Source organism: Lontra canadensis, unplaced genomic scaffold (genome assembly GCF_010015895.1).
Source record: "Lontra canadensis isolate GAN:19392208 unplaced genomic scaffold, GSC_riverotter_1.0 scaffold163, whole genome shotgun sequence".
In the NCBI taxonomy this organism is placed as follows: domain Eukaryota; kingdom Metazoa; phylum Chordata; class Mammalia; order Carnivora; family Mustelidae; genus Lontra; species Lontra canadensis.
The window spans coordinates 1,707,511-1,734,803 of NW_022631157.1; the positions used below are offsets into that span (position 1 = coordinate 1,707,511).

Here is a 27,293-nt window from a genome sequence, read left to right on the forward strand (position 1 = left end):
GGTACCCGGCTCACAGGAAACACCTCCCTTGACCTGCAGCTTCTCCATCAGCTGACGTGCCTGGAATTCTTGGGGCTGGCTGCTGGGCTTGGTTTCCAGATGTGGAAGCAGTTTGAGTTCTGTTTTCCTAATCCCCAGCAGTTTGCTTCTCCAGTCCATGTTCTCACTTGAATATCAAGACCGTTGGCTCTCTTTCAGGGCAGGGGTTAGGCTAGATGGCCTCTTTGGATCCCTTTTTGCTCAGGAGGTAGGTTCCCTGAGGCACTCTGATCACTCTGACCTAGGGCTTTGTTAGGACAGTCACACCCCTGTCAAGGGCTTGGTCCCTTCGGGAACAGAAGTTCACCGTGGGGCCACCTCCCCTCCATGGTTTTTCCCCGGAAATGGATCACTTAGCCAGAGGCAGCTGCTGTGTCTGCCTGACCCTGGACAGCCTGCCGTGAAGGGGGATGTGGGCTCCAGTTCTGGCTGGGTCTGGGGGTGGGGGTGGGCTGGTGTCCCAGCTGAGCAAGGTGCCCACGTGTCCCAGGAATGATGAGGGCCCTTCTCTCCAAACTGACCACAGCAGAGGGAAGAAATTTCAAAGAACCAGAAATACCATCTGGCATGGATAAACTGGTAATATCTTGCTCAATTATGGAGAGCTCCTCACCACAGAGGTGGCCTGCCCCGGCTCAGACTGTAGTTCTAGGCCTAACTGCTGGTCTCTCCTCTTGTAAACCATTCACTTTTTAGGTAAAATAACTTTTACATTTGTATTATAACTACACTAAATACAGTTCTAGGCAAGCAGAAATTGCCTTTGCCATTTTAAATGTCTCTGGCTGAACTCCATGTACACGTTCCTTTAAAATTAAAACATAATACATATACTATTGAGGGAACACAAGAAATGGAAATAATTGACTTAGATTTATATATATGGTATTTAGGAAACATCATTCTGATAATTACAGATCCGCCAAGCTTCAGCTTCAGCAAAATAGTCTCTTTAGAAATCGCAGTACCTCCAAATGATCACGAGAGAGAAGACCGCGTTTCTTTTGAGGAGAGAGGAAAACGAACAAACCCCCAGTCCCTTGATGAGATTCTGGAGACACAGCAGGTCTCTTTGGAGGCTGAATTAAATTGACCTAGAAGGAATTTGCCTTTATTATCAGGGTGGGAAGGTGGGGGACAAATCCAGGTGGGGCCAGGGGGCACCACACAGGCTTCCGAGTGGGGGAAGGAAAGGGTGGTCGTCAGCGAACAGCTAAGTACCACACACCGGCTGCCTTGAGCCACTGAGATGAATTCTGTCGCAAGTCTGGAGGCTAACCTTCAAGATCGAGGCATCTGCGGGGTTGGTTTCTTCTGAGGCCCCTCTCCTTGGCTGGTAGATGGCTGTCTTCTCCCTGTCTCTTCACATGGTCTGTGTGTGTGTGTCTGTGTGTGTCCTAATCTACTCCTCTTTACGATACTAGGCCATTGAATTAAGGCCCACCATGATGCCCTCATTTTAATATGATTGCCTTTTTAAAGACCCTATCTCCCCAAATAGTCACACTCTAAGGTACTGGGGTTGGGACTTTAACATATGAATTTGGCGGGTGACCGGACACAGTTCAGCCCATAAAAGGAAGTTCCTTCTAGCCATCTTCCAAGGGGAGGAGGAAGAGGAGTGTGAGCAGAGCCCAGCATCTAGGGAAAGAGCCCTGAGTGGAGGGGATGGGAGGCAACTCTGCCTGCAGGCAAAGGCCCACTCTTGATGATGGGCCCTTTGGGGAGGCTCTTGGCCAAGTGCTGTCTTCGGATGAGGTTCCAACGTTCTGATTCCTGGTTCGCCTTCTAGAACCTGAGCCACCATTGCTTCCTGATCTGACCATTCGGAACCTGGACTGCTCCTCATTCATCTCGTGGGGTTCTGACCCTTGGGGTTGTGTTGGTCCACCAGGCTCCCTGTTTCTGCTGACTCTGTCTCCAGGGTGTAGCATTCTTTAAGGAAGGCTTCACTTTTGCATATTCCGTTTAAATGGAGCTAAACTTGTCAGAGATTTTCCACTTTTCCTTAACCCATTCAGCAAGTTTGGGGCAACTATCTTTCATGTTTTATGTATGTATCTTTCTGCTAATATACTGAAAGAAAGAACTGTAAGAACCTGTTATGGGAAGCCACTGAAGGTGGGGCCAGGAAGCCTGTGTAACTCCCCAAGGTTTCGCCTGAAGCACCCCCTCCCAGGCCCGGTGGTTCCAGAGCCCACCATCCAGCTCCTGCAGTGGCCAGACTCCATCAGCCACACAAGAGGACCACCCCACCCAGTGTTTCATTTGGAGCCCAAACCAGCCCCTGCAACCAGGACAGACCATCATGGCGCTGGTTGGTGGGGGAGACCGCTCCAGCAAGGATTTGCACGCCCCAGCTGCCCTCCAGGGCCGCAGCCATATTAGCTTTATCTCTCATGTAACTTTTTTTCCCCCTAAACCATTTGAAAGAAAATTAAGCAAGACCTTATCAAAACTAAGGGTACTTTTCCTTCATAACTTAGCAAGCATAATTCCCTAATATCACCCAATATCTAGTCCATATTCCAGCTTCGATTTCGACTCCAGTAGGACTTGCTAGCTAGGTGATGGTTTGCTTATTTGTTTGAACTAGGATCCAATCAAGGTTAACATTTAGCTTTTCTGTCTCTTGATGAATCTAAAACAGTGGTTCTTAACAGTGTGGTCTTGAGACCATCAGCATCACCCAAGAACTTGTTAGAAATGCACTTGGAGATATTTTATTTATTAGAGAGCCAGAGAGCAAGCACGAGTGGAGGGGGGAGGTAGAGGCTGAAGCAGACTCCCCACTAAGGGAACCCAAGGATGTGGGGCTTGATCCCAGGACCGTGGGATCATGACCTGAGCTGAGGGCAGACCTCTAACTGATTGAGCCACCCAGATACCCCTAGTAGAAGTTAGATCTTAAGGCTTGATTAGAATTGAGCAGGGGAGGCTTGTCCTTCATCTTGTGTCCGGTCAGGAGGCCAGTGTCTGAGTGTTCCCAATTAGTGATGCTAGGTTCGATCACTGTATTAAAGTGACAGTAGCCTGTTTTTACCACAGTCGAAATATTGGGGGGGGTAGAGGGTGTTCGGAGGGTGTCAGGTGGTTCTTTGGTACCCTGCCAGTGTCTAGTCTAGCTCCTCGTCAATCTCCAACCCAACGGTTTTATTCTACAGTGGGGGACAGTGTGCGATTTGGGCCAGGTCTCGTTTGCGTGGCTCACACCTTCCATCTCTCTTCTAATTCTGTTGTTTGCCTGCCCCATCAGTTACCAAGAGAGATGAATTAAAATCTCCACTGCTATTCATTCGTTTATTTGAAAGTAAGCTCTGCACCCACCATGGGGCTTGAACTCCTGGCCCTGAGATCAGGAGTCACATGCTCTACCTGCTGAGCCAGCCTGGCGCCCCGCCCTCCATTTACTTTTATTTTTGGCCTGTGTCCTGGTGTTTATGTTGTGTCACTTATAAACACCACGTAGTTATTGTCTTTATCTAGTCTGATGGTGTTTGTTTATTAATAATGTGGTTTTATTCCATTTTCATTTACTGCATTGCTACCATGGTTGAGTTCTAATCTTTGGTCTTCTTTTCTTCTTTTTTTTCTGTATCCTTTCAGATGTCTTAAGCATTTTTTATTCCATTTTTTTTTCTCCATTAGCGCTTTAGTAATACATTTTTTTAATTTTGAAGAGCAGACTTTTGAAATGCTTCGACATGCTCTTGGAATGCAAGCAGCGTGGTGGGGGGAGGGGGCTTGGAGGGTCTCCCAGTGGAGCGTGTGACCCCCTGTGACGGGCGCTTCCAGTGGGGTCCGAGGTCTGGACCTAACAGCTTGAAAACCAGACTGTGGTGGCCCTTCCCTCACCCCTTTGGGACTCGAGTGCCACCCATGGCCACAGCTTGTCTCTAGATAGCCCTGCAGAGCCAGAGCGCTGGCTGACTGACTTACAGTGAGCAGCGTGCCCTGGCTGTGAGCTTGGGCAGCCCAGCTTTCCCCATCGGCCACAGACTTCCACAAGCCTGCTGTGATCAGAAAGGGGGTGGGTGAACTTGGACATGGGGGAGCTGGTTAGCAGGGCTGCTTGGACATTGAGTGATCCCAAGCTCTGGTGCCAGCTATGTCAGACCCCACAGCCTTTGGGGCAGGCTGGTCATGTGGGGCAGGCAGACCAGACCCCTCTGGCCAGTGCCTGTGTGAGTGCTGCCAGGTCTGCTATAGACTCTCCCTATTAGATCCCTTACGACACAGTCCCTCTGCTCTGCCACTGTGCAGGAAATTTGCCTACCCTTGCTCTTAGGTTAGCTGTGGGGGGAGGGGCGGGCTGTCGGACACCCTCATTTCTGAGTTTTTCTGGGAGCTACATGTCTTCTCTTTCTCTTGCACTCCTGTGACACTACCTTAGCAGCGTCTGTTGGGAGAGGGGAAGCGTGAGACTGGGGAGAGAGACAGTGCAGGAGTGTGATTAAGAACGTGGAAAAGAAGGCCCTTTGGGCTTCCACACCCCTTCCACTGTGGGGGCGTGTACCACAGCGGGGCCTCCATACTGGAGTGCCTTTGCTCTATGCAAATGGCCTGGGAGCTCTTGAGAACCGAGACACTTACTTTCTCTTTCTCTTCTCTCCGGTATCAGCCTGAGGTTCCACAGCTGGTGGGGGCCAGATCCAGGACCAAACCATGTTTGCCTGAGAGCCTCAGTTCTCCCACCTATAAAACTGGCTTAGGACTTCCATCCAGGGGCCAGGGAAGGAAGTGCACACTGGAGGGGTGATCCTGGCCACTCTCTGATCTGGCCCCTGGGGACGGGAACAGGGCAATCTGTCCTATCTTCTGAATGTTGGCCTCCCCCACCAGAATGGGATGCTTGGGTTTTCTTCATCTGACCGCGTGCAGTCAGTCCCCAGGATTGGCCAAGACAGGTGATAAATGAACTCTAGTGGCTTGGTGACCTTGTGGTCCCCTCTTTGCCCTTGACCTTTTTGGTGACAAGCCGGGACCTCATATCTGAACCAAGGTTACTTCTGTTCCAAAGTTGAGGCTTTAGACACCAGCCTCCCTGTATAGAAGCTTACCTCCCCCTTTAGTCCCACCCTCGCCCTTTGACTGGCGGCCCAGCCACACTTTGTTGAGCCAGAACCTTATCAGCCACTGATGTGCACCGACCCCCACCCACAGAGCAAGGCTTGGCTTCAGGGCAGGGGTTGGCAGCCACAAGCAGGTGGCAGGTACAACCCGGATTGCTTGCTGATCTCTGCTGTTGTCAACCCGGATTGCTTGCTGATCTCTGATGTGGCTGAGTGGTGGCAGCTAGGGGATCTCAGCCCAGGTAAGCCGATTCCCTCTCTCTGGACCTGGGGGCGTTGGCATCCACAAGTTAGCTCCCTAGTCTTTAGCTACCTGTGGTGAAGACCTAGAGAGACCCCGAGGAGGCCTGTCACTCTTCCTAGGCAGTGGGTTGGCTGGGATTGTGATGAGGGATTTCATCCCCAGCCCCCTGCACCCCCGACCTGCTTAGCGTCACCCAGACAGCATCCTGACTTCGCCCCTGAACCAGGCTTGGTTTGTGTCCCCCACCTCCCTGCTCTCCGCCCAGTACCTTCCCTGCAGTGGGGTCCCACGTGTGCCTGCCAGTGTCTGGCTGCGAGGAAAGCTGGGATGTACCGAATCGAGCTATTTTTACCCAGTCCTGTCCCTGCAGAGCTGTTCTTTTGGCTCTGAGTTACCGCCTGGGAAGTGGAACTACAGCCAGGGCTGGGGATGGATGAGCCGGAGCCTCGGAGCCTCCTGGCCTCCCCTGCCCAGCCTGTATCTCAGCCTGACACTTAGTAAACTGTGTAATTAGCGTGCAGAGGGAGTAAGTGGAAGATGGCCCCAGTGGGGAGAAAGGAAGCACCTGCACCTCTGTAACTTGCAAACTTCAGGCTTCCAGAAGCTTGAACCCAGCCAGCATCCATCTGGTGTGTCGCTGGGGGTCAGCGGGATAGGGTCCCAGGGGGTTGGATAGAGGCCATCAGGCCTGGAGACACCCTGGTTGTCTTCTCTCAACACAATGAAGACCATAATAGCTCAGATTTATTGATCCTTCTCTGTGTGCTTAGCACGTGTACTAATTCGTTTCCTGATGACCAGTAACTCCCTTCTGCAGATGGGGAAACTGAGGCACGGAGCAGTTCAGTAAACCTAAGGTTGCAGAGCTGAGGGGTGGAGCTGGGGTTTGAACCCAGTCAGTCCACCTCCAGAGCTCACTCCCAACACCGTTCTGCACCCCTCTCTTCTCTGCCATGTTCCTAGTACCTGTGAGGTACGGGGCAGTGTTCTACGTAGGTTCTCTATGGCTGTCTTGCCAGCTGGCTGTTTCCAGCCCTGTTTTTAGATGAGGCTCAGAGACTGAACAGCTTGCCCAGGGTTGCACAGTGGCCAGTGAATGAGCCAGGCAGGCACCAAGGCCTCGGGGTTACCGCAGCTGGGCTCTTCCAGCGCCCCGTTCTGCCGCGCAGTTTGCGGCCACAGGTACCCACCACTCACCTGCCATGTGCCCCCTGTGATGCTGACTGCTGGGGGTTCGGACGCAGACGTCCCCGTGGTGACCTCCTTGAGGGCCTGCCTTCTCACAGGGAATGTGGAAGTGGGGTCCCTTGGAGTCCATGCCCTAGCTGCCTCGAAAATGGAGTAGTGGTGTCCGTGACTTGAAGATGGAGTGCCACTGGGGCGGTTGGGGGATGGGGAGGACCAGATGAAGTCCTCAGGTCTGGGCCCTTCCATACCCCCCTCTGGCAGTGTGGACGGCAGGGCATTGTTGGCCTCTCTGAGGCCAGGATGACCTCTCCCACCATGGGTATTTTTTTTTTTTAACCAGCTATTGAATTCAGCCCATGCCAACTTCCTACAGAGGAAGGGGTGACTTTGGGACCTGCTGGCAGGCAAATACTGCCCTCCCTGGAGAGGGGCCTCCGTGGCCAGCCTGTGTGCCTCTGGGTTCCCACCTCTAGCCTGGCCCAGCTACATCCAGTCCCAGCCAGAGACGGGCTGGGGATATGGAGGGGGACGCTGGAGATGCAGACCTGCCCTTCCAGAGCAGTTGGTTAGGGCCTGTTTTCCCAGCTGCAGGCCTCCGATCTCTCTAGAAACCCTTGGTTTCTGATCATTCCCCAGACCTAGCCTCTTGAGGAAGGCGTACTTCCTAGTCTCCAAGCCGATGAGTAGTTAGTGGCCTGTCTAGCACCTTCCAGCTACCACCCATGCTTTGCCTCCTTTCCTGAGGTGTTTGGGATCAGAGTAGGCTGTGCCCACTTCCAGCAGCACCCCTCCCAGGCCCGGTGCTACACCAGGCCCTTCTCCAGAGGGCCCAAAGGGATGGGAGCAGGCTCAGGACATTCCCGAGGGAGGAGCAGGGGTGATGGGACCACTTTTGTCCAGGACAAATGCCAAACCAGTACTGACTGTCTCGACCAACCAGGGTATCTAGTTACTTTTCTTATAGCTGTCTTTATATTATTTGAATTTAGGGAGAAACTACTAGAAAGGGTTTTGGAGTCCTAAAATTTTTAACTCACCTTGGGCTAACCACAGTGGTATGAATGAAAAGGTGTTAATATGGGGAGGTAATTGATTTTAAGAGAAAAGGCTGGAGGTTGAGAGTCTGCATGCATGTGTACATGTGTGTGCACACGTGCGTGCGTGCGTGCGTGTGTAGCGAGGGGACGCTGAGGGGCCAGGACTCCACATGTCAAGAGCCTGGCTTCTGTGGCAGGAAGTCCTAGGGCAGTGCCGGCCCACTCTGAGCCTCATCCTCCCCAGGTGTCCCATGAAGACTACGAATCCTGTTCGCATCCTGGATCTCCTCTGGGGCTATTGTCAGGGCCAGCTGGGGCTGTGTGTGTGGGAGACAGACCACCTGCTTTGTCGACTGTGAAGGGCCAGGCACATGTGGACTCTGCTCAGTCAGAGGATAGAATTATGCCTGAGAAGAGGGTGGTCTTTTTGGGTGGGAGTGACCCCTGTGGGGGCATCTGACCCCTCCCACCCGCCTGTGGCTGAGGACAGGCCATTCTTTCCTCTTGGCCCAGCTGTTGGGAGTGGGTATGTTGCTCTAGGACATCCGGTGAGAGGGGGCCGTGGTCCCCACCTGCCTGTCGTGAGCTGGGTGTCTCTGGGCAGAGTGCCTGGCAAAAAACGGGGCCTCTACATCTCCGTGTCCAAGGGAACAAACATGAATTAGCCACCGGCAGCCCGGGCCGAACGCCTGCAGAGCGTGGCTGCTGGTCCCTACTCAGGGCCCTGCCTGCCTCCGGGGAGTGTGCTGGGCAGCAGACCCCCAGGACCCCTGACGACCGAACTTTGAGAGCAATATAGGCACCGGTACCCCACAGTCCAGTCCTGCCCTGCCACCAACTCCCATGGGGCCCCAGGCAAGTCCCCCCGACTCATGGGGAAAAGGAGACCCAACTCTTGGGACTGTGAAGACCAGAAATGGCCATGGACTCCTGGAAGCCCTGGGGCAGGCCTTCCTCGCAAGCGCTAAGCTCCCACTGCCGCCATGGCTGAGAAGTCAGAGAGCTCGCAGGTGAAAGAACAGAGCTGGGCACTGCCCCTCTGGGGGCCCCCGCTCTCCCCGCTGGGCTGCCTGGCCCCGCGCCTGGCCCGCGGTGGGAAGCAGGTGGCGCGGGCGGGAATGTCAGGCTCCACACTTACCAGCACACTCCTCTGATGCGCACTCTTCTCGTTATCACCCCAAGATGCAAAATGCGTGACGTGTGGGTTGCAGTGGAGCCAAGCCGGTGGTGGCCAGAGAGGTAGGGAGCCCTCGGCCTGCTGGCCGGAAGAGCTCTGGAGTTCTGGCAGGCTACCTTCTGAGCTCGTGAATACCCTCGTTCGTGAACTGGGGCTAAGAAGCCCCGTTCTGAAGTGTTGTCATGAGCCCACAGACTCTGTGCTAATGCTCAGCTCTGTCTCTGGACCTTGGGGACTGCTTAGTACATGGTGGTTTCTCCTGGGACGCAGCTTCAGGCTTGCCGGTGAGGGGACCTTGTTTAGGGCCCCAGATCCAATGAGGCTGGGAGCCGTGTGGGATTGGATGAGTGACCTCGAGGTAGAAAGGGCCATGTGAACACTAGGGGTGGTTTTAATTACCCAGCCCCTCGGCCTCCACAGTCAGGGGACCCTGGCGGCCTGATGCCAACTTTATTAGTCCATCTGATGCTTGGCCCGAGTCAGGGCACAGGCAGGAGCCAAGCTCATTAATTGTCATCTCTCCTTAGGCCAGGAAGTGTTGGCCAGGAGAGACCACCAGGAGGGCTGCCTGCCTCCTTTCTAGGGGGGCCCAGCCAAGCCTGTCGCTGACCACCTCCCTCACATGTGCCTGATCCTGTTCTCATCCCAGGCACCTGGAGGCCCTGCCCAGGCTCTGTTCGGTCACGCCTCTCGCAGTCCTGGGGCTGCAGGGAGCACCTGTCACGGAGGGCTCTGCCAGCCATCACCGGGGAACACACCTGAGAACCTCGGGAGTAGCTTGACATCTCAGAGGGGAGCAGGGGGAGGCAGGGCCCCCTTGGAGGTGGCAGCTCCAAGAAATGGTTTGCAGAGAGCTGCCTCTCTGAATAAAGCCAGAGCGCTTAACCTGGAAGGTGAGGTTCCAGCAAGTATGTCTCGTGCTGACATTGGGCTGGGCCGTGCTGGGCACCGGGGACCACCCCCAAGCTCAGAATGGAAGGGCCCAGTGTTCTCACTCCCCAGCATGGCTGGGGTGGGCCCCGGCAGACTGCCCCTCTCAGGCTGAAGCCCCGTCTTATGGCCAGGATTCATTCGCTGAGGTCCTCCTGTGTGACGCCGTTATCCTCTGAGATCCCATTGTCTTTCCCAATTTCGGGGGAGAACTGTGCTTCACAGAGGTCACCTGACACACCTGGAATCATGGCGGGCAGATTCCATGCTGTTCCAGCTCTGTTAGGTCGGGGTTGTCACTCTTGAGGGCCATTCATTACAGCTCTGCCCTTAACTCTGTCACACAGCATTTGGCTGCTTATGCAGACCATGATGGGGACCCTGACGAGGCTGTCCAGGTGCCCTCAGCAATGTAGCCGGCCCCCTCTCCATAGATGGCTGTCCCCGGGGCTTCTGGCAGCCACTGTGAGAGGTCCCAGACAGATCACCTGCCAGGCATTCCTGTTCTCAAGGTCCTGGGGTCTGGGCCTCCCTGTCCCCCACCCTCTGCTGTTCCTGGCCCTGCTGACATTCTTGCGGTCTGATGAGGTGTGCTGGGCCCCAGGGAGCCAGTCTCACTCATTCTGTCCCTCTCTGTCTTTCCCAGGGCAGCGAGGTGCCAGGCCTGACCTTTGCTGATGGCGAGCTCCTCCCCAGGGACCCCGGCTTCTTTCCCGAGGACGAGGAGGAGGCTATGACACTGGCCCCACTCGAGGGCCCCCCCGAGTCAGACATCGACAGCCCCATGGAGAGCACCCAGAGCCTGGAGGGGTCAGTCGCCGAGGACAAGGATGGAGGGCTCGGGGGCCTGTTCCTGCCAGAGGACAAGTGAGTCTGTCTGGAGCTCCAATTACTGGAAGGTGGTAGTCGAGGCCAGCCCGGAAACTTGGGCAGGGAGGGGGTGTCAGTATCAGTTGAGCCTATGAGATCATCAATTCTTCATCAGTTTTGACCTTAAAAAAAAAAAAGACAATTTCACATACATTTTCTCAGTGCAGGGCCTGTCTGGGAGTCAGGCTGTTCTCGGGGGTCTTTGGAGTTGTTCGTCCATTTTGGGTCCTGGGAACAGTCTGTCAGCAGTACTGTGACCAGCCACCGAGGACAACTGGTCAGGGACCACAGACCTGTTGACCATCTGGCTAGCCATTTGCTACTTGGTCATTCACCTAGTTTTTTGGGACCAGTCACCAGGAGGCAGCCGGCTGGCCCTGTGGGGGCGGGCGGCCAAGAGTTTTAGTAAAATGGGAGAAAGAGAGACCAGGATCGCTCAAGGGCAGGGTGGGAGCATTACTGCTTCTGACCCCACTCGGTTGTCTGGTTTGGAGTGTGGAAGCCTAGTAGGTCGGAGAGACCGTCTCTTAGGAGTGATGATACGCAAACACGACCTCACAACAACTAAAGGGAATATCTGTTCCTTCTCAGGTTGCAGACAGGGCTCAGCCCGCCCCTGACACGGTCACAGGCCACGGGGGGCGGGGGGGGGTCACCCCGAGAGCCCTAGGGTCTCTGACCCATGTTCTTTGAAGCGAGGCTTCTTTGGACTAGAAGCCGCCTCCATAGACCAGGAGGAGCGCCTCCCTTGGTAGCTCGCGGTTATTTCTTTTAAAACTTCATTTCTTAAAAAAAAAAAAAAAAAAAACTTCATTTCTTATTAGAGTCCAGGTCAGTTAAACAGAACCTGAAAAAGGTTGGAACCGGAGAATGGAGGGGAGTAACTGAGCTAGTTCTCATCCCACCACCCAGCCCCCAGCCCCATGACCACGGAATCAGTTCCATGCCCTTCTTTTCCTTATTCTGTAAATACATTTTACTTTCTCCAGCTTGAGTTTTTACATGGAACTTTTAATTCATGCTTATTTTTCCATATTATTGCTAGTATTATTTACAGACCTTCAACAGTTAGATAACCTATAATTTGATAGTTTCATTTCCTAATCCATATTCTAATTTTGCAACCGCAACTTAATCATTTAATGCGCTAATATTAGCAGTATAGAGTGTATCATTTTATACTGTAAATGTTATGATAATTTATTGTGACTCAGTGTAGGGAACCCATTAGGTGGTAAGCAGTGTTCTGCTGTTCTGGTTTGGACGTCTCTTGTGCAGAAACCGTTTCTGTGGTGAGGTGTTTCCCTTAGGATGAGGTCCCCCAAGTGTATTACCAGGTTGAAAAGCAAAAACTTGATCAGGCTTCCGATCTCTGGGGTGCCGACTGACCTCCCAGAAGGCTGGTGGGTTTCTCCAGCACGGGCCGTGAATAGGGTTGTGTTACCGGCCAGCCTTCTCTGACACCCAGGTCCCTGGGCCACACTCCGTCCATGACCACGTCAGACCTCTCCACACACTCCACCACCTCGCTCATCAGCAATGAGGAGCAGTTTGAAGACTATGGGGAGGGGGACGACGTGGACTGTGCCCCCAGCAGCCCCTGCCCCGATGATGAGACCAGGACCAACGTCTACTCGGACCTGGGATCTTCAGTGTCTTCCAGGTGGCCCCGGGGTCTGGAATGGCATTTGGGGTACAAGGAGAAGTGGCAGAACCAAACCAACCTCGTCCCAGGGGTGTTCAGAGGGCAGAGTCCTAAGCTGCATGGGTTCTGCTCCCAGGGTTTGGGGGTGCTGCCTCTGCATGCTGGTTGGGGATCTAGAGTTCCTTCTCCCTCCTCCTATCTTGAGGAGGAAACAGAATAAACCCACCTAGGAGGCTGCAGACTCGGGAGTCTTCTTTGTCTTGCTTCCTAGGAGAAACTTGGGATTGAAGGATCCTTCTCGGTGACACATATACCTAGTCATTGCTTACTCTGCCTGTAGCTCTCAGTTGCCATATCTGTGAAATGGGCTTCTCATTCATTGGCTTGTCAGAGTATTAAGGGAAGGGAGATCTAGTGCTGTATTTCTACTTCCTCTGCCCCTAAATGCACACACACTAGGGTCACCAGTAGCGAAATCCGGTAAAGCAAGCTCAGGAGGATGGGGTGAGGCTGCAAATTGGAGAGCAGGGCATGATTTCCTTCTCTCTCCTGATTCAGTGCGGGGCAGACTCCTAGGAAAATGCGCCACACCTACAACAGCGAATTGCTGGATGTTTACTGCTCTCAGTGTTGCAAGAAAATCAACCTGCTGAATGACCTGGAAGCCCGACTGAAAAACCTGAAGGCCAACAGGTGGGGCCCCAGGAGCCAGCCGAGGGATGGGAGGCCAGGACTAGGTGGGGCGGGGTGGGGGGGTACCCAGCAGGGGAAGCCGCAGGCGAGGTGGCCCCCCTATGTCTGGACAATGAGAGCACTGTCGGAGGAGGATTGACCCTGGGGAGCTTGCATTTTTCTGTGACAGGAAGGTCGGGGTGCTTCTAGTTGGGACCAAGCTGATGGGTGAATTCCCTGCCGGGGGTGGGACAGAGCCCTGTACTGCACTTTGGTGGTCTTGCAGGCAAGGTATAGTAAGCGGTGGGCTGGAGCCCCTTCTGTTCAATGACTGTCCTCTCTCTCTATATATATATTCTCTCTCTCTCTGTAGCCCTAACAGGAAGATCTCTAGCACAGCCTTCGGACGGTAAGGCCCCCCTTGGGAGGAGGGGTTGAATGCTGTCTCCCTTAACTATGTTCCTATTATCGGGGCCACCAGCTGAGCGCCCAGAGGGGAATGAAGAATTCTAGAAGTGCAGGCCAAGTGGCCGGAAGAGGTCTACTTCTGAAAAAGAAGGGCCCCACTCCTCCCGCCCCCACACTTTGCGCCTTCTGGCGCTGGACCAGTTGGCCTCTCCCCAGCCCCTGGCTGTTTCAGCTTCAGGCAGGCACATCGGGGATGCCCCGAGAGACCCAGCCCATTTCCCAGCCCTTGGTGGCCCTCTCCACACTCTGGGGCCAGCAGCTGGACCAGCACCTCCCAGGGCTCCCACTCACAGAGATTGGACAGCAGGTGCCCCAAGGGAACTGGTCACGTGGCTCCAGGTTACAGCCTGCGCAGCTGACCTCCGGGCACTTCCAGGATCCCACTCTGGATCTCAGGATCCATGTTGTCCTATAGACTGGGCTGGGTCCACGCCTGGCGCTCTGGGAGCTGCTGGCGGTAAGCACCCAGGCTCTGGCTCGGGAGCAGGGCTGGGACAGGAGAGCCTGCTGGTAGAGACACTGGCTGCTGCCTGGCAGGGAGCGGGAAGTGGGAGCCCCTGGAGAATGGGAGCTGGGTTTTGCTTCTGGCAGGAGTTCCCCAGGCACATGTTTCCTGTTTGCAGACCCACCTGGCCCACTGCCCTACCCAGTCTGGGTGGGCCTCCTTCCCTCTGCCCTCAACCAGGGTCCCCAGGGATGCAGCAGAGCCGATTTGACGGAGGGGATTGAGTCTTGGGGGAAGGCCTCAGGAGGACCCTGTGCAGTGGCCTCTGCAGCCCTCTGCTCCTCCCTCACCCCTGCAGTCCCCAGAGGGCTGGCCTCTGTAGCCCACCTCGCTCCTTCCTACAGGCAGCTCATGCATAGCAGCAACTTCAGTAGCAGTGATGGCAGCACTGAGGACCTGTTCCGGGACAGCATTGACTCCTGTGACAATGACATCACGGAGAAGGTGGGTCCTGGGAGGCTGGAGGGCGGGCTTCATGTGTGCGTGCTCTCTGGGGCTCATGGGGAGGGTGCCCACAGCTCTCTGGGGGTCTGGGAGGTGGAGACCCTGTCCTCGCTGCAGGAGGTGGGGAAAGGCAGCCCTGATAATGTGGGCACATATGCCCACACCCTCCCCACCCTCCATATGCAGTCCCCTGGGGGTGCTGACCATCCGTGCCGCGGTTTCTGCTGCTCCGTCCTGTGGGCTCAGGGGTCTCCTCCTCCCCCACTACTGCCTCCCTTTTGCAGGTGAGCTTCCTGGAAAAGAAGGTGACCGAACTGGAGAATGACAGCCTAACCAACGGGGACCTGAAAAGCAAGCTGAAGCAGGAGAACACGCAGCTGGTGCACAGGTCGGGTCAGGGGGCTTGCTCAGGGGGCTCTGGCTGTGACTCGGGAGCAGTTGTTGGTCTCTGTTGTGAGGGCCCCTGAGAAAAGCTGGGGAGATCACCCACATGTCTTGTCCCTCCCCTCTAGATTTGTGATGCATCAGCCCCTTGCTATGTGGCCCTGCCCCTGCAGGTACCCCAGAACTGGTCTCTGGGGACTCAGAAATGGGTTGGAGCTTGACCTTGACACCCAGGTGTGCAGCCCCGGGGTGGGCAGGAGTTGGGATCCACTCTATTTCTCTGACCGACAATGAGGAGTGTCTGATCCCCACCCCCCAACCATCTGGGGTAGGCTGTGCAGAGGGAGATGGCTGGTGTGAGTCGGGGGCTTGCACCTGCTGCTGGTGGAAGGGCCCGGGCTTCACTGCCCCCTACCCCCCGCCCCCCAGGGAGGCCCACTCACCGTGACTGCAGCGAGGTAGCACATATAGAGTGTAGTAATCCTCACAGGATGGCATGACACTTGGTAAAATGATCCCCAGCGGGGCTCTGGTCCTCAACCTTGTAGGGTCCAAGGATGGGTTCTCCTGGACACCCCAGAAGGTCAGCCTCCTAGAGGAACTATTACCAGTGAAATGTATGCTAGACTGCTCCATTAGCTAGGCTGCCGGTGGGACCCAGCCCTATCCTGGGTCTGGCACACTCAGGGCCACTATCAAAAGACTTGCCTGTTTTTGGAATCAAGGCAGCCAGTCGCTGACTTGCTTGTCAGAGGGCAGTGGCCAGGAAGGAGGAGAGCAGAAAGAGGAACTGGGGTTCCCGGGGGCTGCTTCATGCAGCCAGGGCGAGGCCTGCCATAATTCCCCATGCCTGGCCCGGGAATCCCACCTTCCCCGCGCAGCCTTGCTCCCCTCTGGACCAACCGCCAGCTCCTCCCCTGGGTGGTGAACTTGGCCTGTCCACCCCCCTTCTGTGATGTGGTGTCCCAAAGTCATGTCAGCGAAGCTGCCAACCCCCAGGCCTGGAAAATAGGCCGCCACTTCCCACAGTGGGGCTGTTACTGAGCTGGGGTCTTGGGGCCAGGGGCTCCCAGCGTCACGGCCAAGGTTGGGGTGGGAAGACAGCAGCCATGAGGGCTGGCGCTGGGCCAGAGTGTGCCCTCCCCTCCGCAGGGTGCACGAGCTGGAGGAGATGCTGAGGGATCAGGAGGCCGTGGCCGAGCAGGCCCTGGAGGAGGAGGCGCGGCGGCACCGGGAGGCCCACAGCAAGCTGGAGAGGGAGAAGAGCACGGAGATCGAGCTGCTCAACACCAGGTGGGCCTCTGCCCCGAGCAGGCTGGCGCGCGGGACAGGGCCTCTCCCCAGAGCCCTCTGCCCTCCGACGCGCCCTCCAGTCCTTGTGCAGGCCTGGGGCGGGCACTACTCCTATCATGGAGACCGGAACACAGAGCCTGAAAGACCAGAGCCTGAAAGGAGGCTCCCTGTTCCAACAGTTCTCCTCTTGGTGGCTGAGCTCCGGGACGTGTTTCCCGGGAAGTACATAACAGACCTTGTGGTCCCACTTCCACACCAGGTACAGCTGGAAACAGCACCAGTCTGTCAAGGCAACAGGTGGAAAAACGTCTTTCCCCTTGTCCTGGGCTGGGTCTCATGTCCAGGCTGGGAGCTCCCCCTGCTGTCAGATTCTCCCTGACCCTGAACACTTGGGTGCATTGACCCCAGGCCCCAGGGGCCAAGGTGAATGGAAAAGCAGGGCCTGGTTTCCTCGGGGCTTCTGAGCTGCAGGGATAGCTGCTGGGAGCTGAGGCTGGTAGAGAGAGAGGAGTAATGACCTGGGAATCTGGGTTGGTCACTCTTTAGCTCCATGACTTTGGACTACCATGTCCTTTCCTGGACCTCTGTTTCCCCATGTCTCATCCCTCCCTCCCAGCCCACCAGAGTGACCTGAAGGCAGATGAGTCAGGGCCCCGTGGCCCTCACTAATGAGTCAGGCCGGCGAGGCCCCCTGGAGACCACCTGGATCCCTGGCAGGGAGGACGCCTGCCCCTGTGCTCCTGGGGAGCCCTGGGGAGCCCAGAGGGCAGTGGAGGCCTGGAAGCCATTGCTCCAGGAAAGAAGGAACAAGTGCAAAGGAGAGGGAATGTTCTGTAGGGATCAGTGGCAGAAATGACCCCTCCCTGTTCCATTGCCATTGACATAACAACTTCGGGCCCCCTTCTCAGGTCATTACGATGACCTGGGTACCTGGGCTGTGTCTCCCCGTGGAATCCCATTAGTATGGCCCCCCATGAACACTGACACAGAGGATTATGACCGTCAGAATCTATGTCTGTGGGTATGCAGAGGCAGCTGCTGGTATGCCAAGCAAAGAGCCTGGGAGGCAATGCCAGGGTGAGAAAGATAAGCAAATACTGTTCCTCTCTGTGAGTTCTAACAGGAAGGCCCAGCCACAGGAGGACTTTCTCTCTGTTTAGCAGAAGAACATCCCCTGTTTCAGGCTCTGAGGACACATGCAGAAAGAATCCTGCGTTCTTACTCACAGATGAGTGTTTTCTTTACATAAGGATGGTCATTCAGTGTCTTTACCATTTGCCTTGGGTGACAGGAAGCTCTTATTTGCTCTCTGTTGCTTTCTGGTACCTTCCCTTGTCCAGGCAGCAGGGAATCGCTGCAAATTGTCGATCTATTCTAAGCCCCTCTCCTTTCCCCAGGGTGCAGCAGCTAGAGGAGGAAAATGCTGAGCTCAGAACAACAGTGACCCGGCTCAAGGCACAGACGGAGAAGCTGGACGAGGTGAGCGGCAGGTTTGGGTGTCTCAGACTTGGGTATTTTATTGTTCTTTTTAAGATTTTATTTATTTTGGGACGCCTGGGTGGCTCAGTTGGTTAAGCAGCTGCCTTCGGCTCAGGTCATGATCCCAGCATCCTGGGATCGAGTCCCGCATCGGGCTCCTTGCTCGGCAGGGAGCCTGCTTCTCCCTCGGCCTCTGCCTGCCATTCTGTCTGCCTGTGCTTGCTCGCTCTCCCTCTCTCTCTCTGACAAATAAATACAATCTTTAAAAAAAAATAAAAATAAAAAAAACAAAACCTTTAAAAAAAAAAAGATTTTATTTATTTTATATGACAGAGAGACACAGCGAGAGAGGGAACACAAGCAGGGGCAGAGGGAGAGGGAGAAGCAGGCTTCCCGCTGAGCAGGGAGCCTGACGCGCCCCTCGATCCTAGGACCCTGGGACCTGAGCTGAAGGCAGATGCTTAACACTTAACAACTGAGCCACCCAGGTGCCTGACCCTTCTTGAGCTGAATCCCCAGAGAAGCAATGTTGGCCACAAAGGCCTTCAGTTGCTAGTTTCTGGAATTCTAACAGAATTGCCCTAACAGCAGCAACAACAGGCAATAAAATATGAATAGTAATTTGCCTTTCTATATTTTTGATTTTCTAAGTTTTTTTTTTTTTAAAGATTGATTGATTGATTGATTGATTTGACAGAGATCACAAGTAGGCAGAGAGGCAGGCAGAGAGCCGGCGGGGCGGGCAGACCCCCTGCTGAGCAGAGAGCCCGATGCGGGGCTCGATCCCAGGACCCTAGATCATGACCTGAGCCAAAGGCAGAGGCTTTAACCCACTGAGCCACCCAGGCGCCCTCCAAGTTTATTTTTTAGAGTGAATGTAATAAATAATAAGAGAGAAGGAGGTTAGCTTCTGTTTGGCCACCCTGATTCAGGTTTCTTCTGCCACCACTGAAGGACGTCAGAGGCCTGGCATTTTTTCAGCTGTGTTTCTAGAATCCTAAGGGACCTGGCTGTTTCTTTCTTTCTTTCTTTTTTTTTCAGATTCTATTTATTTATTTGACAGAGATCACATATAGGCAGAGAGGCAGGCAGACAGAGGCAGAGAGAGAAGCAGGCTCCCTGCCGAGCAGAGAGCCGTATGTGGGGCTCGATTCCGGGACCCAGAGATCATGACCTGAACTGAAGGCAGAGGCTCAACCCACTGAGCCACCCACGCACCCCCTGGCTATTTCTTTAAGCCATGACTCCACGGCTCTGTGCCTGCGGCTGACGCAGATCCCCACTGAGTCCCCAGGGCATAGGGAACCTCTCTGGGACTGCTCTGCCCTGACCCGGTCACCCTCCCCACACACACCCCCGGCCCCCCACTCCAGGAGCGGCAGCGCATGTCCGACCGGCTGGAGGACACGAGCCTGCGGCTCAAGGATGAAACTGACCTGTACAAGCGCATGATGGACAAGCTGCGGCAGAACCGCCTAGAGTTTCAAAAGGAACGGGAGGCGACGCAGGAGGTGGGTCCCGGCCGGGGTTGGGGGGTGGCGGTGGGGAATGCCAGGGCTCGCTCCCGCCGGCCCCGCCACCTCCAGCCTGCCTGTCTCCCACACAGCTCATAGAGGACTTGCGGAAGGAGCTGGAGCACCTGCAGATGTACAAGCTGGACTGCGAGCGACCGGGCAGGGGTCGCAGCTCGTCCTCCGGCCTGGGCGAGTTCAGCGCCAGGGCCCGAGAGGTGGAGCTGGAGCATGAGGTCAAGAGGCTCAAGCAGGTGGGCGCCAGGCAGCCTTCCATCCCTGCGGGCTGGGTCTCCCCAGAGGGGCTGAGAGCTGCGGCACTGCCTTCCCCCGGCTGGCGGGGCTGCTCAGGCCCAACTTGCTGCTCAGCGAGGCGGCTTCCCTCCCGGCTGCGTCTCATGCAAACCCCAGGGCCTTTGCTTGGACACCACTCTGCTCTCCTTGGTGATGGGGGGAGAGTGAGATTTCACCCAGTTACGGATTGGTGTCTTGCTGTGTTGGCTCCTCCCAGAAGCAGACCCCGAGCCCAGGGTTCCATTTCAAATAACTGCTGGGAGCAGTCATGTGATCAGAGACCAGCTGGGGGAAGTGGGATCGGGGGGCGGGGGGGGAGCGGGGGGGGCAGAGACCAAGCGAGGGTGTGCTGGTGAGTGAAGCCCCCACTCCGCAGCCCGACCCTGGGTGTAGGGAACTGCTCTAAGTTACACCCCTGAATCAGCCTTTCCCGCGCCCCATAGCAGTCCTAAAACCCCAGCCCTTCCTCGTTCATGACAGGATGTCCAAAGTCCCAAGTGTGAGCACTTAGGAGACTTGGGGCAAACGCTAGCATGTGGTGTTGGCCCATGGGGTCTGGGCAGGGCACGGTGGGGCCACCTGCACTCAGGAGGAAAGGTGCCCCTGGAAAGAGTTCTCCCGGAGCAGGATTCCTGAACCTAGCTACGTACGGAAGGAGCCTAGATCCGGCCTGCCGGCCCAGAGACCCCAGAGCCTCACTCTTTACAGAGGTCCGCTGTTGGAAAAGGAGCCACCCGGTGGGGCATGTCCCCACGTGGGGCATCAGGAGCTCCTCTTCTGGCTCATCCTCCCCCAGGGAGGAAGCGTAGACAGGAGCCCTGCCCCTGTCTGGAAATGTAGTTCCCCCGAGCAAGCCTGTAACTCCTCCTCAGGACCCTATGACCTCCCAAGATCCAGACCTCCACCCTAAGCCTGGCAGAGGACACATCATGTATAGGCTTCTTGAGCTGGCCATGACACACACGAGGGGAGGGTACTGGTAGCAGTCAGGAGACAGTGAGTGCCAAGAAATGGGTTCTGGTGGGTTCTGGATGCTTCTGGGAGTTGATGTTGCCTTTGTCCTCCTGCACAGGAGAATCATAAGCTGCGGGATCAGAATGATGACTTGAATGGACAGATCTTGAGCCTCAGCCTCTATGAAGCAAAGAACCTCTTTGCCACCCAGACCAAAGCCCAGTCTCTGGCTGCAGAAATAGACACAGCCTCTCGTGATGAGGTAATGTGCCCATTCCTCCTTCCTTTGGCGCCTCGGCCCCTCCTCTATGAGTCCTGTCCCATTCCTGTGTGCTGTGATGATAAGCGCCAGGCCACCCGGAGCAGGACTGATGTCCTGCACGTGCTGGGAGAAGCCGGGGTTTGGGAACAGAGCGGAGTTTGAGTCTTTGCTCCGCCAGAAGCATGCCATGGATCAGCAGGCTTGCTTCCATCAGCAGGTAGTGCGGAGAGGCTAGAATTCCTCTCCCTCAAGCCAAGAGGGGAAGGACCCTAGCCTTTCCTGAGCAGCTGCCTGTCTGTATCTTCTGACAACTGGAAGGCTTTCTGGATGCTTCCATGTTGCAGCTTGGGGAACCAGGACACAAGATCACCCAGCCTGGGAGTGAAGGACCCAGGTCTCCAGAACCGAAGTCCATCCTTTCTGCCCTACTAGGGTGTGGTTATGAAGGCCCAGGCCTCCAGAATGCCCTGGTTACATTTTAACATCAATTGGAAGAAGTCCCTAAACCACCTAACCACGTGCTTGGGACACAGAGCTAAGAGCCCATCCCTAGTCTCGGGGGCTCCCACCTGGAGGCAGAACCAACATCTTCTCCTAAAGGACATATCAGGAATGGACCCACACAGGCGGGGCTGGGGTGGTGACCGGGCCATTCCAGGTAGAGGAAACAGCCAGAAGCCGTAGGAGTCTTAGGGCCCTGGGACTTAGGATGTCGTTCTTGATCATAAATGTCTTTGGCTAGTGTCCTCAGCCTGTCCCACTTGGGTCCCTCCACAGACCATCTGGGGTTGGGGCATGGGCAGGTGCACAGCTCACACTCCTCAGGTGTGAGCGGCTGATGCTTTAGCTGGTTCCAGAGGCTGAGTGCCAAGGTTGGTCCTGGGGCCTGCCTTGCCCAGGGTCTCCTGAGCCCCTTGGTCGTCGGGCACTGGCTCACATGTGAGCTGACAATCAGCTACCTCTGCACCAGAGCCCGGGCCTGGCCTCTGACCTGCATCTCCCATTCCCTCCAGCTCATGGAAGCCCTGAAGGAGCAGGAGGAGATCAACTTCCGGCTGAGGCAGTACATGGACAAGATAATCCTCGCCATCCTGGACCACAACCCCTCCATCCTTGAGATCAAACACTGAGACAAGGGCTGGCTGCAGAGCAGCCTTGGGGACTCAGACCCCCGGACCTTGGGACCAAGGGGCAGACCCTGCTTGGGGATGCAGCCCAAGCCGGGCCACACACGCACTCGCATGCGCGCACGCGCGCGCACACACACACACACACACTGTAAATGTATTTCCGGCCACCACGTTATGTGTACTGGTGTGTATGTGGGGGAAGCCGTGCACACAGCAAGGGGTGAGCGTGGGGCCGTGGGTGTGACATCTGTGCCCTTCCTGTCCCCTCATTCTGTGGCCTGTCTGCAGGGGCAGATGGTCCTGGATGTGGGAGGGGCAAGGTCTGCGATCGGGAGTTACTATAATAACAAGAACTGGAAGATGGCGTCTCAGATACTGGACAAAAATGATTCTACCTCTGGGGAGGAGGATTAAAACATGCTCTAGTGAGACAAGCTCTTTCACACCAGTCCCCGTTCCCTCCGGGAGTGGGAGCTGATGTCTGATCTTTTTCGGGAACTCAGATGCCCGACGACTACATCCTCCCCAACCTTTGACCACCTTTGAAGCCTAGGTGCTCAGGCCCTCCCAGAGCCCCCTCCCCAGCTGGCAGCCCCCACGATCCTTGGGCACTGTGTGTCCAAAGGACTCAGGCCTGCAGAGGCCCAGCTAGCATGGGGTGACCTTCATTCCAAGAGTTCTTGGTATTTTTAGAGTTCCCTGTACACCTCCCCATCCCCGCTTACCTACCTCTTTCTGTTTTATTTTTAAGACCATGAAAAATAAGCAGCATTTAACTTGGGTGTACAATGAAGAGATTCAAAGGAAGGAGCCGGGGGACACCGGGGGGTGTCTACAGTACGTGTTGGCATGGGCCATCCAGAGACCTGCTTTTCAGGGAGGAGCACGCTCATACCCCTGTTCGTTTCCTTCCCACTGCTGCATCCTAGGAAAAGCGAAGCACCGGAGGGACTGTTTCCATGGCATCGGTGGGCGGGGAGTGGACCTTCCTTGCTGCCCAGCTCCCTGGTCTCCACAAGGCCTGGGGATTCTGAGCTCTGGGCTTGGCTCAGCTGGGTGTCCCCCACCCCCACCCCCGACCCCGGGTCCCAGCTTTTAGAAACACTCTTGCGTTCCGTTCTCAGCCCTGCGAGGTGTGCTGGTGAGAGACACAGTTGGACGTTGTATGGAAACCTTAACCTTCCATCCTCAGTGGCACGTGGGGGAAATGCACCCTCTGGATTTTTAATGCGATCTTTTGTCTTGGGCAGCTGGGAGTACATAGGGTACTTTGAGTTTTCCCATTTGTCTCAGTGGTACATGGCTTGTGATTCGTTTCCTTAATCCGAGTATGTATAAATATGTATGGTCTTATTGTTTCCCCTGCAGTTTCTTGTTGTCTTCAGCAATTCTGGTGGAAAAAGGAAGGTCTGGGCATGTTGGGGAGAGGCCTTGAGGGGTGTTTGCAGAGAAGAGAGGACAGTAGAGGGTGGAGAGGGGCTTTGGGACTGGGGGATGAATGTTTCCTGTTCACAAAGGCAGGACCGGTCTTCACTCCGTGCCGGTCAGCTTCTGCTGCTGTTGGATCGCGTGGTTTCTCTCTAAGCCCATGTGTGGGCTTTGTTTCACGCCACAGATAATGGGGCTGCGTTGGTCTGATTCAGGACTTTGGGGTCACTCACCCCAAGAAGACTAGGGCATTCAGTTTTCTGAGAGTGTCTCAAGCCCGTAGGACACTGGTGTCCTTGGGCACCTCCTCGGGTCCGAGAAGCAGCAGCAGCAGTAGAAAGCAGGAGTAGGTCTCCTGAGAATTTGCTAAGAGGCGGGAATGGCCCCCAACTAAAGGAAAGGAAAGAAGACGTATCATGACTTGGCTTTAGTCTGGATTTTCCACTGGAAGGAGTCCTAGGGAAGCCAGCCGCATCAAGGTCCTGGTGCATGCAGGATTCGCCCCAGGGGTGAGCATTTTATATATGTGTAAAACTTTCTGTGCCCTTTAGCTGCACTGATATGGAATTCCAGAGAAGGCCCCAGAGGCCTGGATTATACAGTCACTGTGGGGATGGGAATTTCTGCTTTTGGAAAAGGGGGTGGAAAGCCATCGACTTGCAATGTTTTGCTGCCCCCTTCCTGAAGGGAGCACTTTGGCAGTGGCCTTCCTGAGGAAGCCTGAGTCTGAAAGGCCCCTAGGGACCGTCCTGGTGCTGGCCTTGGGGTCTCTGGAAGAGGGCCGACTTTAAAGTGAGGCGAAACTCCACATCTTCACCCAGGCGTCACCCATCCAACCTTCTTCAGCCGAAATTGTCTTATGAAACCTAGGCTGTCATTCCAGGTGGTGTTTGTAAGTGCTCTTCCATGAGTGAGAGCTAGTCCACGGGAGGCCCATGCCCCGGTGTCCCAAACCATGGCCCCCAGCGAGGGTACCCAGAGGTACTAACTCTGGGAGCAGGTGCAGCAGACCCCGCCCCCTTCCTGGGCTGCCCCCTCCTTTGTCTGTTGTCTAGTTGGGAGGTCTGCCGCAGCTGCCAGGTCGTACCCACAGTGCCCCACTTGGTGTGCATTTCAGGCGAGCAGAGCAGACCTCCCAGGAGGTGTTCTGTTCCATGCAGTACTTGGGACACGTCTGAAATGGAGAGATTTTAAAAATTCGGATAACCTGGGCCGAACTCCCAGAGGTTCAGTGTCATTGGTGTGGAGTGGGGCCTGGCTGTTGGAATGTTTAAAGAACTCCCCAGATGATTATAACTTAACTGAGTGCCCGAGGTGTGCTTTGTTTTGATTTGTTTTTTGTTTGTTTGTTTGTTTTTGCTAAACCAGGCAACTCTACCAAGTAAGGATTAGTAGTAACTCTTCCAAGGTTGTGAGGTGTTTGGGGGGCACCCGGAGGGGGTCCTGCAACAGACCCACCTTTTTACACGGCACTTGACTATCCTTAATTCAACGGGAAGCCAAACAATTTGCAGAATCAGTGAGTGAGCTTTATAAAGTTCTAGTAAAAAAAAAAAATACATATTTTTAAAATTTTAATTGGCCAAGTTAGACATATTATTTTAAGCTTGTAGATTCTTTGAGAATTGTCGGGGGGAAATTCCTTTATTTTGACTTTATTTCTCACTTATTACACAAACAGAGCCCAAGAACCTCCCAAAGCACTTGGACCGGAAACAGTGGTTTTCAGCTCAGGCTGTGCAGTGGAATAACCTGGGAAGATTTTCGAAATTCTGCTGACTGGCCTGAACCGGCCGCCGCCCCACCCCAAGATTCCAATTTAATTGGCATGGGTGTGGCCCAGGCATCCAGATATTTAAAGAGCTCCCCCGGCCATGCTGATGTGTAGCCCAAGGTGGAGACTAGAATGTTCCGCGTCAGGGGTGGAGAAAAGGGGTGGAACTGGCTGCAGGGTTTGTTAATCCAGGTGCTGCCTTAATGGTGGGGGTGTCGGTGGTGGCTTTGATGGGTGATGAGAAGTGAGCAGATCCCTCACCCCAGCATGGGAGGCCAGATGCCTTCAGGAATTGGCATATCCAGCTGTTTTCCGCAGCCTGGGGGTAAGCAAACCTGAGTGGGCAGGTCTCTCCCTGGTGCCTGCGGAATCGCGCATGGGCCCATTCCGGAGTCAGGGGTCAGGAAGGGCTGTACCCCTGACGACAGCCCCAGAAACAGTCCTCTACTTGCACAGCCGAGCAGGAGGGGATGCTTGCTGGCTTTGTGGGGTTTATCTCTGATCCGTTTTCAGGCTGGGTGGACGAGCGTCCCCCCAGCTCTTCCACTGTTAGTAGCCAAACCAGCATCCCGGCCTATGTTCTGGAGGCTCTGGGGCCCTCATCTGCTGGCAAGTCTGGTTCCTGACCCCATCAGGTCTGGCGGTCAGGGGGTGTAGATGCTTCCGTTCCAATAAGGGGCTTCATAACCAGCAGAAACCTGCAGGGGCCAGTGGGGCCTGGTGGCTCAGCGAGGAATTAAGCCATTTTTTGTGCTCTGTGGCTCTGTGTGTTCAAAGCAGTAGCAAATTTAAACCCAAAAGCCAGGGAAGTTTGGGGATGGTCACCATGCCAAGGAAATGACTATTTGCCTGGCAGGTCCACAGTGACTCTGAAAGCACTGGGGAGGGTTTTAGGTTGAGGACTTCAGTGCTGGCATTTCCCCCACCCCCCGGCTGTGCCTGCTGAGGGGGCTGTCAGCCAGAGGGGCCACATACCCCCATGTGACTTCAGGTTCCTTCCCTTGACGCGCTGACCTTAGGGACCTTCTGGGCCTGCCCTAGCCTCGTGGCAGAACAGCTCTAAGGCCCTTCTGCCACACTCTGCTGCCTACCCAAGAAAATCGGCGCCTTCTGGAAAGGCTTCTAAAAGCATAGACCCTGGTGAAGTGTGATGTCATAGGTCACTCCGATCTTGTAGGCTCCTCTCTCCCCGGGACTGTAGGGGGAGGGCTATCTGCCGTGAGCCGAGGGTGGCTGAGAATGGCATGGCCATGGCCTCCCACGCAGGCTGCCACTTGGGGGAGACTGCGCCTCCTGCCGGGCCCCCGGGGAGGGGGAACCTCACCTCCTGCCAGGCCCCACTGCTTTGCTGTGCTGCACAGGCCTTGTTTTGTCTGCATGGTTTGGGGTCGTCGTCCTTGTGCCTTTTTTCTTCCCTGTCACCCCTGTACAGGAGTTTCCATGTCCCCACTGCCCCTTTTCTACATCCTCTCTTTTCCTCTGGTCCTTCCCAAGCTCTGTAAATGTGTACATAGTGCCTCCACAGCGCCCGGAGTGCTCCTGGGCTAGCCCCTGCCCCCCCCGCCCCCCCCGCCCCGCACACTGATCCACTCCAAGAGGCTCAGCCTTCCCCTCTGCCCGCTCCACCTTGCAGACTCGGTAACTTTGTACAGAACTCTTTTCATTATGGTCTTAGCTTCCAGGGCTTGGACCCACTTAACGCCTCCACCCCTGGCACCTCCATGTGGCCCACCGCTAGTTTAGAAGCCTTGCACACCAGAAAAGGGTAACTTTGTGTAACACACCTTCTCCCCCAAACCTCTTCCTGTATTGGTGTCAATATTTCTAGAAAGCAGGGCGCCCCTTCCTCTCTGTGGGTCTGCGGGTCTGCAGCAGCGTCCCTGGCCCCGGGGCGGGGAAACTCCCACAGGAGGGTTCCCAGTGCTTGGCATTCAGCCGCCTTCAGGATCACGGCTGCCTGGTGTCTCGAACAGCCTTGGACTCCTAGTGGGCAGAAAGAAGAGGTGTCTGGCTGCTGCTCTGGCCGGCCACTAACAACAGCCGAGCTCTTCCTCCTCTGCCCAAGGTGCTCAGACCCGAGTGCCATTAATCCCCCCACTGCCGGGCTGCGGGCTGCGCTGCCGGGGGGGACCTTGTTGAGGTCTTGCTCTCGGCCTGCCAGCTCCCTCCATCCCAGCTTTTCCTGCTCTCTTGGCTAGGTTCCTGGGGCCCAGACTGGATAAGGTGCACATGTGGCCTCGTGCCCAAGGGTTGGTTAGACAAGCTTTGACTCTGTGGGATTCTCCCTGAGTCTCACCCCAGGAGCCTCAATCTGGAAGCAGGCTTAGCTCTGGCTCTGGGGCAAGATATCCACCCCCAGGGGAAGGGTGAGGGGGAAGGCCCAAAGCTATTCCCCCGGGGCCTCGAGCTCTCTGCCCACTACCTGCTTCTAGCCAAAAAGGAGCAGGCTCTCAGAGGCAGTCTCCTTCAGGAACTCTAATGTACAGACCAAGG

General features: G+C 55.5%; 1 protein-coding gene across 2 annotated transcripts in view; it reads left to right on the top strand.

Moving 5' to 3' along the window:
• RAB11FIP4 (RAB11 family interacting protein 4) overlaps nt 1-21,711 on the top strand; it is a 110,280-nt gene extending 88,569 nt beyond the window's left edge. For both annotated transcript variants that reach the window (XM_032845319.1, XM_032845320.1), the window contains 12 exons: nt 10,334-10,554; nt 12,026-12,220; nt 12,761-12,895; nt 13,248-13,283; nt 14,192-14,291; nt 14,576-14,679; nt 15,828-15,968; nt 17,366-17,447; nt 18,821-18,958; nt 19,054-19,212; nt 20,325-20,468; nt 21,482-21,711. In XM_032845319.1, the coding sequence (XP_032701210.1) occupies nt 10,334-10,554; nt 12,026-12,220; nt 12,761-12,895; nt 13,248-13,283; nt 14,192-14,291; nt 14,576-14,679; nt 15,828-15,968; nt 17,366-17,447; nt 18,821-18,958; nt 19,054-19,212; nt 20,325-20,468; nt 21,482-21,598 (1,572 nt within the window). In that variant the 3' untranslated portion in view covers nt 21,599-21,711. The remainder of the gene's footprint in view (nt 1-10,333; nt 10,555-12,025; nt 12,221-12,760; nt 12,896-13,247; nt 13,284-14,191; nt 14,292-14,575; nt 14,680-15,827; nt 15,969-17,365; nt 17,448-18,820; nt 18,959-19,053; nt 19,213-20,324; nt 20,469-21,481) is intronic.
• The last annotated feature ends 5,582 nt before the right edge of the window (nt 21,712-27,293 follow it).